Genomic DNA, 13,474 nt, shown 5'->3' on the forward strand with positions numbered 1-13,474 from the left:
GAAAAGAAGTTATTGAAAACTCTGAAGAAGCACCGTGATGCTATTGGATATACTCTTGATGATCATAAGGGCATTAGTCCCACTCTATGTCAACACAAAATAAATTTGGAGAAGGATGCCAAACCAGTTATTGATCACCAACGACGGCTAAATCCTAAGATGAAAGAAGTGGTAAGAAAGGAAATATTTAAACTCCTTGAGGCAGGTATAATTTATCCTATTGCTGATAGTCAGTGGGTAAGTCCTGTTCATTGTGTCCCTAAGAAGGGAGGTATTACCGTTGTTCCTAATGATAAAGATGAATTGATCCCACAAAGAATTATTACAGGTTATAGGATGTTAATTGATTTCTGCAAATTAAATAAAGCTACTAAAAAAGATCATTACCCTTTGCCTTTTATTGATAAAATGCTAGAAAGATTATCTAAACATACACATTTTTGCTTTCTAGATGGTTACTCTGGTTTCTCTCAAATACCTGTGTCAGCTGATGATCAAGCTAAGACCACTTTTACTTGCCCTTTCGGTACCTTTGCTTATAGATGTATGCCTTTTGGTTTACATAATGCACCTGCTACCTTTCAAAGATGCATGATGGCTATATTCTCTGACTTTTGTGAAAAGATTTGTGAGGTTTTCATGGACGATTTCTCCGTTTATGGATCCTCTTTTGATGATTGCTTGAGCAACCTTGATCGAGTTTTGCAGAGATCTGGAGAAACTAATCTTGTCTTGAATTGGGAGAAGTGCCACTTTATGGTTAATGAAGGTATTGTCTTGGGGCATAAAATTTCTGAAAGAGGTATTGAAGTTGACAAAGCTAAAGTTGATGCTATTGAAAAGATGTCGTGTCCCAAGGACATCAAAGGTATAAGAAGTTTTCTCGGTCATGTCGGTTTTTATAGGAGGTTCATTAAGGACTTCTCAAAATTTATCGGCCTCTGACTAACCTATTACAAAAAGATATTCCTTTTGTTTTTGATGATGATTGTGTAGAAGCATTTGAAATACTTAAGAAAGCTTTGATTTCTGCACCTATTGTTCAGCCACCTGATTGGAATTTACCCTTTGAAATTATGTGTGATGCTAGTGATTATGCTGTAGGGGATGTTCTAGGACAAAGAGTTGATAAGAAATTGAATGTTATATAGTATGCTAGTAAAACTCTAGACAATGCCCAGAGAAATTATGCTACTACTGAAAAGGAATTCTTAGCAGTTGTATTTGCTTGTGATAAGTTCATACCTTATACCTTACACTGATCATGCTACTATTAAATATATTATGGAAAAGAAAGATGCTAAACTTAGACTTATTAGATGGGTTCTCTTGCTACAAGAATTTGATTTGCATATTATTGATAGGAAGGGAGCTGAGAACCCCGTTGCAGACAACTTGTCTAGGTTAGAGAATGTTCTTGATGACCCACTACCTATTGATGATAGCTTTCCTAATGAACAATTAAATGTCATAAATGCTTCTCGTACTGCTATGTGGTATGCTGATTATGCTAATTACATTGTTGCTAAATTTATACCACCTAGTTTCACATACCAGCAAAAGAAAAAGTTCTTTTATGATTCAAGGCATTACTTCTGGGACGACCCACATCTTTATAAAGAAGGAGTAGATGATGTTATTAGACGTTGTGTACCTGAGCATGAACAGGAACAGATCCTACGCAAGTGTCACTCCGAAGCCTATGGAGGACACCATGCTGGAGATAGAACTGCACATAAGGTATTGCAATCTGGTTTTTATTGGCCTACTCTCTTCAAGGATGCCCGTAAGTTTGTCTTGTCTTGTGATGAATGTCAAAGAATTTGTACTATTAGTAGACGTCAAGAAATGCCTATGAATTATTCACTTGTTATTAAACCATTTGATGTTTGGGGCTTTGATTATATGGGACCTTTTCCTTCCTCTAATGGGTATACACATATTTTAGTTGCTGTTGATTACGTTACTAAGTGGGTAGAGGCTATTCCAACTAGTAGTGCTGATCATAACACCTCCATTAAGATGCTTAAAGAAGTTATTTTTCCGAGGTTTGAAGTCCCTAGATATTTAATGACTGATGGTGGTTCACATTTTATTCATGGTGCCTTTCGTAAAATGCTTGCTAAGTATGATGTTAATCATAGAATTGCATCTCCTTATCACCCACAGTCTAGTGGTCAAGTAGAATTAAGTAATAGAGAGATCAAACTAATTTTGCAAAAGACTGTTAATAGATCTAGAAAGAATTGGTCCAAGAAACTTGATGATGCATTATGGGTTATAGAACTACATACAAAAATCCTATGGGTATGTCTCCGTATAAAATGGTTTATGGCAAAGCATGTCACTTACCTCTTGAGCTAGAGCATAAGGCATATTAGGCCATTAAAGAGCTCAATTATGATTTCAAACTTGCCGATGAGAAGAGGTCATTTGACATTAGCTCACTTGAAGAATGGAGAACCCAAGCCTATGAAAATGCCAAGTTGTTTAAAGAAAAAGTTAAAAGATGGCATGACAAAAGGATACAAAAGGTGAGTTCAATGTAGGTGATTATGTATTGCTATACAACTCTCGTTTAAGATTTTTTGCAGGCAAACTTCTCTCTAAATGGGAAGGCCCTTACGTCATCGAGGAGGTCTATCGTGCAGGTGCCATAAAAATCAACAACTTCGAAGTCACAATTCCGAAGGTGGTGAACGGTCAAATAATCAAACATTATATCTCAGGTAATCCCATAAATGTTGAAACTAATATTATTGAAACCGTAACCCTGGAGGAATACATAAGGGACACTTTCCGGAACGTTTCAGACTCCGAAAAGGAATAGGTACGTGGTACGGCAAGTAAACCGACTCCAAAACAGTTCTAATGGCAATATTTCTCCGTTTTGGAATATATAAAAAAATAGGAAAATAAGAAGCATAACGGAAAGGACATGGGGCTTCCATGGGGGTGGAGGGCATGCCCCCCTTCCTCGTGGGCACCTCGTGCGCTTTCCGGACTCCATTTTCTTGCACGATACTTCTTTTGGTCGGTAAAAATTCATTATATAATCTCCCAAATGTTTTGACCACCATATCACGCAAATATCTCTTGTCTTTGTTTCGAGCTATTTTTCTGACAGATCTAGGTCGTCATGTCGTCTTCAAGTGCCCCCAAGGACAAGTTCTTCGAGAAGGTCATCAACCCCTACCTCGCGGAGGTGCTGCAACACCCTCAAACCATTAAGATGCGTGAGGGGTTGTTGCACATCCGCGATGTTGAGGGACCAAGGAGGACCGGAAGCACGGAGGCAAGGCTTGATGCATTGGAGCAACAAGTTATCAAGTGTCAGGAGATGGTGGAGCGTGGACTCGACTCCAATCACATAATGATCACGGAGTTCACCAACAACCACAAGCTGGACGTCAAGGACATTGGGGAGGCCATCTTCAAGCTTCATGAGAAAATCGAGCACCTCCCAGCCCAGATCTATGACTTGCAAAATCAAGAGGATGAGTTTGGCTGCAGATTTGAGGATTCAGGAAACTCGATCATCCTTCTATGATGGTGAGCCTATGCCTTGGAAGAGGGACGACAAGCCTACATCATCAACAACCCCACCTTCTTCACCAACAAAGAAGAACTGAGTATCTGGTATGGGCACTCCCCTTGGCAACTGCCAAGCTTGGGGGAGTGCCCCGGTATCGTATCACCATCACTTTTATCTTTACCTTTTTCTTAGTTCGATCCTTTTGATAATATCTTGATCTAGTAGAGTAAAGTTTTAGTATGATCTAGTTGTGCGTTTTGCTTTATGATCCTTCTATGTAATCGAGTCCGTGAGCTATATATAATAAAGATTAGTGTTGAGTCAAGGGCTTTATTATTTTGCTATGATCTTGAGGGAATAAAATAAAAGAGAATAAATAAAAAGGAACAAAGAGGTTATATGGATCTTATGGAGAGTAATGAGCTCACATATAAAGAGTATGATGAATAAAAGTTGTTGAGAGTTGGCAAACATAGTTTTGGTCATTGTTGCAATTAATAGGAAGTGATAAATAAAGAGAGGTTCACATATAAATATATTATCTTGGACATCTTTTATGATTGTGAGCACTCATTAAAGTATGACATGCTAAGAGTTAACATTGGACAAGGAAGACAACGTAATGGGTTATGTTTTCTTACATCTGAGATAAATTATGTTGTCATGGATCATCCAACATGTTGAGCTTGCATTTCCCTCTCATGCTAGCCAATTTCTTTACACCAAGTAGAAATACTACTTGTGCTTCCAGATATCCTTAAAACCCAGTTTTGCCATGAGAGTCCACCATACCTACCTATGGATTGAGTAAGATCCTTCAAGTAAGTTGTCATCGGTGCATGCAATAAAAATTGCCTTCTAAATATGTATGATTTATTAATGTGAAGAAAATAAGCTTTATATGATCTTGTGATGTGGAAGAAATAAAAGCGACGGACTACATAATAAAGGTCCATATCACAAGTGGCAATATAAAGTGACGTTCTTTTGCATTAAGATTTTGTGCATCCAACCATAAAAGTGCATGACAACCTCTGCTTCCCTCTGCAAAGGCCTATCTTTTACTTTTATCTTCCACCTTATATAAGAGTCATGGTGATCTTCACCTTTCCTTTTACATTTTATCCTTTGGCAAGCGCAATGTGTTGGAAAGATCCAGATATATATAGCTAATCGGATGTGAGTTTTCATGAACTATTATGGTTGACATTACCCTTGAGGTAAAACGTTGGGAGGCAAAACTATAAGCCCCTATCTTTCTCTGTGTCCGATTAAAACTCCATACCCATAAATATTGTGTGAATGTTAGCAATTGTGAAAGACTAAATAATATTTGAGTATGTGGACTTGCTGAAAAGCTCTTACATTGACTCTTTCCTATGTTATGATAAATTGCAATTGCCTCAATGACTGAGATTAGAGTTTGTTGGTTCTCAATAAAGTTTATGATTCATACTTGAAATTGAGATTGAATTGTTACTTTAGCATAAGAAGTTATATGACAATATATGTTGCTATTCTAAAGATGATCATGATGCCCTCTTGTCCGTATTTTATTTTATCGACACCTCTATCTCTAAACATGTGGACATATTTTTCGATTTGGCTTTCGCTTGAGGACAAGCAAGGTCTAAGCTTGGGGGAGTTGATACGTCCATTTTGCATCATGCTTTTATATCGATATTTATTGCATTATGGTCTGTTATTACACATTATGTCACAATACTTATGCCTTTTCTCTCTTATTTTACAAGGTTTACATGAAGAGGGGGAATGCCGGCAGCTGGAATTCTGGGCTGGAAAAGGAGCAAATATTATAGACCTATTCTGCACAGCTCCAAAAGTCCTGAAACTTCACGGAAGTTATTTTCAGAATATATAAAAAATACTGAGCGAAGAAAGCACCAGAGGGGGGCCACCCACTGGCCACGAGGGTGGGGGCGCGCCCTACCCCCCTGGGCGTGCCCCCTGCCTTGTGGGCCCCCTGGTGGCCCTCCGATGCCCATCTTTGGGTATATGGAGTCTTTCGTCCGAGAAAAAATCATAAGCAAGCTTACGGGATGAAACTCCGCCGCCACGAGGCGGAACCTTGGCGGAACCAATCTAGGGCTCCGGCGGAGCTGTTCTGCCGGGGAAACTTCCCTCCGAGAGGGGGAAATCATCACCATCTTCATCATCAACAATCCTCTCATCGGGAGGGGGTCAATATCCATCAACATCTTCACCAGCACCATCTCATCTCAAACCCTAGTTCATCTCTTGTATCCAATCTTTGTATCCAAATCTCAGATTGGTACCTGTGGGTTGCTAGTCGTGTTGATTACTCCTTATAGTTGATGCTAGTTGGTTTACTTGGTGGAAGATCATATGTTTAGATCTAATATGCATATTAATACCCCCTCTGATTATGAACATGAATATGCTTTGTGAGTAGTTACGTCTGTTCCTGAGGACATGAGAGAAGTCTTGCTATTAGTAGTCGTGTGAATGTGGTATTCGTTCGATGTTTTGATGAGATGTGTGTTGTCATCCCTCTAGTGGTGTCATGTGAATGTCGAGTACATGACACTTCACCATTGTTAGGGCCTAGAGGGAGGAATTGGGAAGTAATAAGTAGATGATGGGTTGCTAGAGTGACAGAAACTTAAACCCTAGTTTATGTGTTGCTTCGTAAGGGGCTGATTTGGATCCATATGTTTCATGCTATGGTTAGGTTTACCTTAATACTTCTGTTGTAGTTGCGGATGCTTGCAATAGGGGTTAATCATAAGTGGGATGCTTGTCCAAGTAAGGACAGTACCCAAGCACTGGTCCACCCACATATCAAATTATCAAAGTACCGAACGCGAATCATATGAACATGATGAAAACTAGCTTGACGATAATTCCCATGTGTCCTCAGGAGCGCTTACCTTCATATAAGAGTTTGTCCAGGATTGTCCTTTGCTACAAAAAGGATTGGGCCATCTTGCTGCACCTTATTTACTTTTATTACTTGCTACTCGTTACCAATTACCATATCACAAAACTATGTGTTACCGATAATTTGAGTGCTTGCAGAGAATACCTTGCTGAAAACCGCTTATCATTTCCTTCTGCTCCTCGTTGGGTTCGACACTCTTACTTATCGAAAGGACTATGATAGATCCCCTATGCTTGTGGGTCATCAATGACGTCCCTCGAACTCTAGGTCCAGCTGAGGCCGAGGGAGAGTTTCGTCAGCACGACGGCGTGTTAACGGTGATGATGAAGTTACCGATGCAGGGCTTCGCCTAAGCACTACGACAATATGATCGAGGTGGAAATCTGTGGAGGGGGGCACCACACACGGCTAAGATCAACTTCTGTGTCTATGGGGTGCCCCCCTCCCCCATATATAAAGGAGTGGAGGAGGGGGAGGGCCGGCCTCCTAGGGTGCGCCCCAAGGGGGAATTCCTACTCCTACTAGGAGTAGGTTTCCCCCCTTTCCTAGTCCAACTAGGAGGGGGAAGGAAGGGAAGAAGGAGAGAAGGAAAGGGGGCGGCCCCCCAAACCCTACTCCGATTCGGATTGGGCCTAGGGGGCGCGCGCCACACCTGGCCGCCTCCTCCTCTCTTCCACTATGGCCCATCAAGGCCCATTAACTCCCTGAGGGGTTCCGGTAAACCCCCGGTACTCTGGTAAATACTCGATACACCTCGGAACCATTTCGGTGTCCGAATATAGTCATCCAATATATCAATATTTATGTCTCGGCCATTTCGAGACTCCTCGTCATGTCTGGGATCTCAGCCCGGACTCCGAACTACCTTGGGTACATCAAAACACATAAACTCATAATACCGGTCGTCATCGAACGTTAATCGTGCGGACCCTACGGGTTTGAGAACTATGTAGACATGACCGATACTCATCTCTGGTCAACAAATAATAGCGGAACCTGGATGCTCATATTGGTTCCTACATATTCCACGAAGATCTTTATCTGTCAAACCGCATAACAACATACGTTGTTCCCTTTGTCATCGGTATGTTACTTGCCCGAGATTCGATCGTCGGTATCATCATACCTAGTTCAATATCGTTACCGGCAAGTCTCTTTACTCGTTCCGTAATGCATCATCCTGCAACTAACTCATTAGTCACATTGCTTGCACGGCTTATAGTGATGTGCATTACCGAGAGGGCCCAAGAGATACCACTCCGACAATCGGAGTGACAAATCCTAATCTCGATCTATGCCAACTCAACAAACACCATCGGAGACACCTGTAGAGCATCTTTATAATCACCCAGTTACGTTGTGACGTTTGATCGCACACTAAGTGTTCCTCCGGTATTCGGGAGTTGCATAATCTCATAGTCATGGGAACATGTATAAGTTATGAAGAAAGCAGTAGAAATAAACTAAGCAATCATAGTGCTAAGCTAACGGATGGGTCATGTCAATCACATCATTCTCTAATGATGTGATCCCGTTTATCAAATGACAATTCATGTCTATGGTTAGGAAACTTAACCATCTTTGATTAACGAGCTAGTCAAGTAGAGGCATACTAGTGACACTCTGTTTGTCTATGTATTCACACATGTACTAAGTTTCCAGTTAATACAATTCTAGCATTAATAATAAACATTTATCATGATATAAGTAAATATAAATAACAACTTTATTATTGCCTCTAGGGCATACTTCCTTCAACGGGGGCTACTGGGCTCCGGACCTATCATTTATTAATATTAAAGGGGCACATTGATCCCCTGATCTGGTGTTGCCACCCGACTAGTGTCTCGGGGGCTACTGCATTGCCTATTCAATATAGAAAATTCAAAGTGCTCAGTGTTTGGCTTGACCGAACTATGGGCAAACGCGTCTTCGGACAACAATAGGCACCATCTGGGACTTATCCGGCATCAAGCTAATATATCACAGCGACTTCTCAAAACCCTCTCTCAAGGGCCCGTTCGCTGATCACTATTTCCTCTAATATATTGCACCGCGTTTCTATTCCTAAGTATGCTGCCGAGCTGGGAATTGATCCTCAGGCCGGTTTCACTAATCGACCTGAGTCTCAGGGGCTACTGGGATCAGTGGTTTGATTTTATCCTTCAGGTGCATCCCGGATATTAGGCCAACATGCAGCTTGAGGGCTACTAGCTATACATCTCGGCAGAGAATACATTGCACAAATCGGAATTAAATTCATATAAATCAGCCCATGGCCGAGGTGGCGCACCACCTCGGATACAGTCCGGCGTTGGAGCCCAGATACAGTCCTGCGTTGGTGCTCGACTGCAAAAGCTCGGTTGCAAGTTGCTGGCTCCATAGAGGGCATCTCCGGCATTAAGCTCGGTTCTACCCTTTTAAATTTTTCAAGACCGAGGTAATCTATGACACTTCGGATACAGTCCGGCGTTGGAGCTCGGATATATTCCGGCGTTGGAGCTCGGAAGCGGTCTGGCGTTGGTGCTCGGCTGCAAAAGATATCTCTGATGCAGTCCGGTGTTGGAGCTCGGACGCAAGAGGACACCGCCGCACGGGAACAACTTAAAACCCGAGGTGTGGCATAAAAAATAACAAGGCATTGTTAAAGGCCGAAAACTTAAAGGGGCTCCACGGATACCCGACGTGTAGACTCTCCGGATTCACTACAGTGATCCTCAAGATCGAAGATGAGAAGATTTGTTGAACCAGTTTCCAAGACCGGCGACCGGAGATGAAGAACAGTTCGGAAGAATCGAGGAGTGTCCCCAACTTGAAGACCGGTTCAGGGGGCTACTGACGGTGTCCTGGACTCGGGGGTACTCACCACGTCATCTCCCAACCAGCTGGATCGGGTCGAGGATCCCCATGGCGGTTCACTTATGGGCCACTGCGGGCAGCCCATGCCGCATACAAGGAGGATTCCACAAGACTTGGCGCCCAAGACAAGGACTCCTCTAAACCCTAGGCATCTGGTGTGTTATATAAACCGTGGCCAGGCTAGTCAATAGAACATCTAATATTCATTAGAACAATCTCGTGGTAGATACATGTACCTTGTACTACACCCATATCAATACAATCAAAATCAGGATGTAGGGTTTTACCTCCATCAAGAGGGTCTGAACCTAGGTAAAATCAATGTTCATATTACCATGTTCCAAGACGTCTAGCTTAGGACCCCTACTACGAGATATGCCGGATATAGAACCGACATCTAGCCCCTCCTGCCTTCCCCTCCTCATGGGAGAAAGGCAAGGGGGGCGCCACCCCCTCCTGCCTTCCCCCTGTGCGCCCAAAAATGAAGGAGGGGCGTGGCTAGGGCAGGGGCCAAGGGTGGCCGCCGCCCCCCTTGGGATTGCCCTAGGATTTTTGTTTTACATGCAACGTTTCCCAACAGTCCCACTCAAAAAAAAAAATCTAATGTACAACTCTTTGTTTTTCGTGAAGCTCTTCACGAGGTGCTCCAAAAACTCTTAGTTCAACGAATCCTCGTGGAGTTGGGGAAATATTACCCACCACTACCACCAGTAAGTGGATAACCCTTTATTTTATATCCCCAGGTTACCCAGTCAAATAGACCCTTCCCGCCAAAAATTTCAATCTTGAAACTGGAGCTAGCTGTAAGCCAAACATGATAAACTGCCACTCCCTCCGTTCACAAATATTGTTTTGGATATTTTGTATAGACTACATGCAGACTGAAGTGAGTGAACAAACACATTATAACATGTCAATATACATTCGATTCCGAAAAATAGTTAAAACATCTTATATTTGTGAACAGAGGAAGCATTTGGTAAAGCTGTAACTCCCAAGTGAAACTCTTTCAAAGTGGATTTGATGGAGTGGAGTAGTCCCAAACCCTAAAAAATCCTATTTTTTCAATGAGTCCCTTATGCGTGCTTCGTGAATTTAGGGCATGTGAATGTGAAAATAAAGAAGAGAGTTGGAGGATTAAACTTGAGAAATTGTCTTCCCGTACCTCTTCGTTTGTGACTCTCGGGAGCACATGCGATATGGTTTCCTTGCCTCCTGTCGGCGCCGCCTCCTTGACTTCATCGGCGCTGCCCCCGTGCCTCATTTCCTGTAGCCTTAGGGCCATGGATGCACGGTGGATCCATCCTTGACCGGTGGGAGGACTATATTTTTAAGAGTTTTTTTGAATTTGGTTAGGTTTTGGGTCCTGTTTAGGAAGGCGAGGCGACTACAAAGTTGTAGCGCGTCTAGCATAGTGGGAGTTGTGTATCTGACGGATCACACGAAATTTGTTTGGTGTTTGTCTATGGTGGATCCACTTGAATCCGGTCTTCACTTGTGTCATCGTGTGTCTATAAGTTGGATCCTTTTGATCTACACTTCTTTGCATCGGCGGCGGTTGATGTTTTGGTGAGCTGGTCTTGTTCGGCCTTAGCATAATGATTTTCCGGTTGTTTACTACAATAAGGTTTGCCTGACTTCGATGAGGAAGGGTTGATGACGACAGATGCCTTCGGCTCGCTCTAGTGCTTGTAATCATTGCTAGGAGGTCAAGAGACTTGGATGTAATTTTTATCAATTCTGGTGTTTTCTGAACCGCCTTTACAATTTATATGAAACAAAAAGCAGAAACCTGAGAAGTTAATTAGCAAGGACCTGCAGGTGCAAATAAAATATAGTAAAAATATAAAAAAAAACTGATTTTTTTTTACAACACATGTTTGAATGTTTTATTCTCGTGCAAAATTTCGTGGGGAAATAACATTCAATGTGCCAACAAAAATATATCAATACTCTGGAAAGGCTCATGTTTAAAGCAGTTCGAGCTGTCTGTTTTGTCTTTTCTATGCAAAGCATCGCAAACGTGATTTCTTCACTAAAATTTGTACGGGGGAGGACACTCGAGAATGTTTGTGTGCAACAAAGTTTGGAATTTTTTGCAATTTTTCCAAATTTAGTGTTCATCCAGGTGCATTTGCACCTCGGAGCGTACTTCCGATGATTTGGCTGGATTTCTTATCTGGTGTGTGAGTGTGATGGGAGACGCACAACATCCTTGATAGCCGTCCGCCCGAGGATCCGCAGGGAGTCCGCGGGCAGTATTTTTCTTGAGCCGAAACTATGTTACACTTACACAAACCTAGAAAAGTATTTGCATCACATTTGCAAAAAAAAGAAAAGCAAAACCCCGGCAAAAAAAGAAGGAAAACCATGTACAAAATGGAGCTGAACAGCCGGCCTATTGCCGGAGCCTGAGAGTATCTTATCTTTGACCCCTCTCCTTCTCCTCGAGCGCCGGCTAGCTAGAGCTTCCTGGCCGCTGCGGCGCCGACGCGCCGTGGTCGTGCAGGAAGAGGCAGACCGCGGAGCAGTCGTCCACCCGTGAGGACGGGTACTTGGTCTTCCACCTCTGCACCGCCGCCTCCACCACGGCCTTGGACGCGTGCTGCTTCCGCGGCGTGGCGCACACGATGGACACCACCTCCTCGTTGCTCAGCACGTCCCACACCCCGTCCGTGGCCAGGATGATGAACAGGTCCGCGTCGCCTATCCGGTGCCCCGTCACCTGCGGCGTCGAGATGACCCCGTGGTGCTTCAGCCTCGAGTCCCCCAGCGCGCGCGCCATGGCCAGCCCCGGGAGGTTCTCGCCGGGCAGCCACACCCGCATCACGCCCGGCTCCTCCCTCAGCGCGAACACGCGCCCCTCGCACCTCTTGATCCTCTCCGCCTCCTCTGTAGGTACGTGATCACATCAAAGTGAAGCTTAATTAATTACTACATTACCGCAATGCAATGGCGGAATGGCCCATGAAAGAATAGAATGCAGTGGCCGGAGGTCTCACCAGGCAGGCCGGGCTTCTGGTCGGTGGTGAGCTGTACGGCCTTGAGGTAGCCGGCCCCAGACATGGTCGCAAGAACCGCCCTCGAGTCTCCGAGGTTGGCAATGATCAGATCCTTGCCCTGTTACCCATCAAATTCAAACACAGATTTCTTTTTTTTTGTAAGATGATGTGCCCCATCGACGTGCAACATTTTTTCTTTGTGTTGTGTAATACTCGATCAATTGACTAGTTACCTGCTTGATGGCACACACTGCCGTGGTGCCGCTGAAGTTGCAGTCCATGTTGGCCTGCAGCTTGAGCTCGTTGTCCATGGCCTTGAACGCATTGGTGCAGGCCTCCCTCCACTCCCCCAGCATCTGCGACGGGTGCGGCGACGAGTTGCCGCTGCTGTCCGCGGAGGACGACGGCGAGGCGTCGCTGAACACGGGGTCGTCGGCGTCCGCGTCCGCGTCCGCCAGGAGCAGCGCGTTCCGGTGGCTCAGGACCATGAAGGGGAGGTAGTCCCTCACCAGCTTGCTCACCAAGTGGCCGCACCTGCCGTGGCCGTCGAACACGCCGCAGAACACGCCGTCCTCCATGCCGAATCCCTGGTGAAAAACAACACAAAATTCATGACAAAATTGCACAGTTGATTTTGAGATTCTGAATATACTACTGTACTATAGTATTCGGTAGGTACTACTCCCCCTTTTATCTATATAAGGCCTAATGCGTTTTTCAAGACGGTCTTTGACTATTAAAAAGATTAATAGTCCATGACATGCATAATATGAAAGTTATATCATTGAACTCTTCTTTCATATATGAATTTGACCGTATGCTTTGTGTAAGTTGCATGTCATATATTGTTGATCTAGTATTTAATTAAAGTTAGCCTCGAAAAACGCATTAAGCCTATATAGATGGAAGGAGGGAGTAATTAAAAACTCGAATAGTAGGTGAGGTTAGTGGTGTTCGGTAAAAGCAGTGTTTGGGAACAGTTTGGAATCTTTGGAAACACAGGAGCACATGGTGTCCCACTTTTCGATGTAGATCACGTCACATGGTGCAATGATTGCGGTGCGGGAAAAATACTGTGGGGATGTTTGATTCTAGGCCTAGCCATGTCACAATGTTGCCACACTTGTCTAAGGTTAGTTTTTTAAAATGAAAGCC

General features: G+C 43.7%; 1 protein-coding gene across 1 annotated transcript; it reads right to left on the reverse strand.

The window, feature by feature from the left end:
• Nucleotides 1-11,532: 11,532 nt before the first annotated feature.
• LOC125512408 (probable protein phosphatase 2C 12) lies at nucleotides 11,533-13,450 on the reverse strand. Its single transcript, XM_048677503.1, has 3 exons — nucleotides 12,553-13,450; nucleotides 12,320-12,437; nucleotides 11,533-12,209 (listed from the first exon to the last, which is right to left on the reverse strand). Exons 1-3 carry the CDS (start codon nucleotides 12,895-12,897, stop codon nucleotides 11,776-11,778), a joined length of 897 nt encoding a protein of 298 aa, XP_048533460.1. The 5' UTR covers nucleotides 12,898-13,450; the 3' UTR covers nucleotides 11,533-11,775.
• Nucleotides 13,451-13,474: the final 24 nt, after the last annotated feature.

The sequence above is a fragment of the Triticum urartu genome, chromosome 6, assembly GCF_003073215.2.
Source record: "Triticum urartu cultivar G1812 chromosome 6, Tu2.1, whole genome shotgun sequence".
NCBI classification, from domain to species: domain Eukaryota; kingdom Viridiplantae; phylum Streptophyta; class Magnoliopsida; order Poales; family Poaceae; genus Triticum; species Triticum urartu.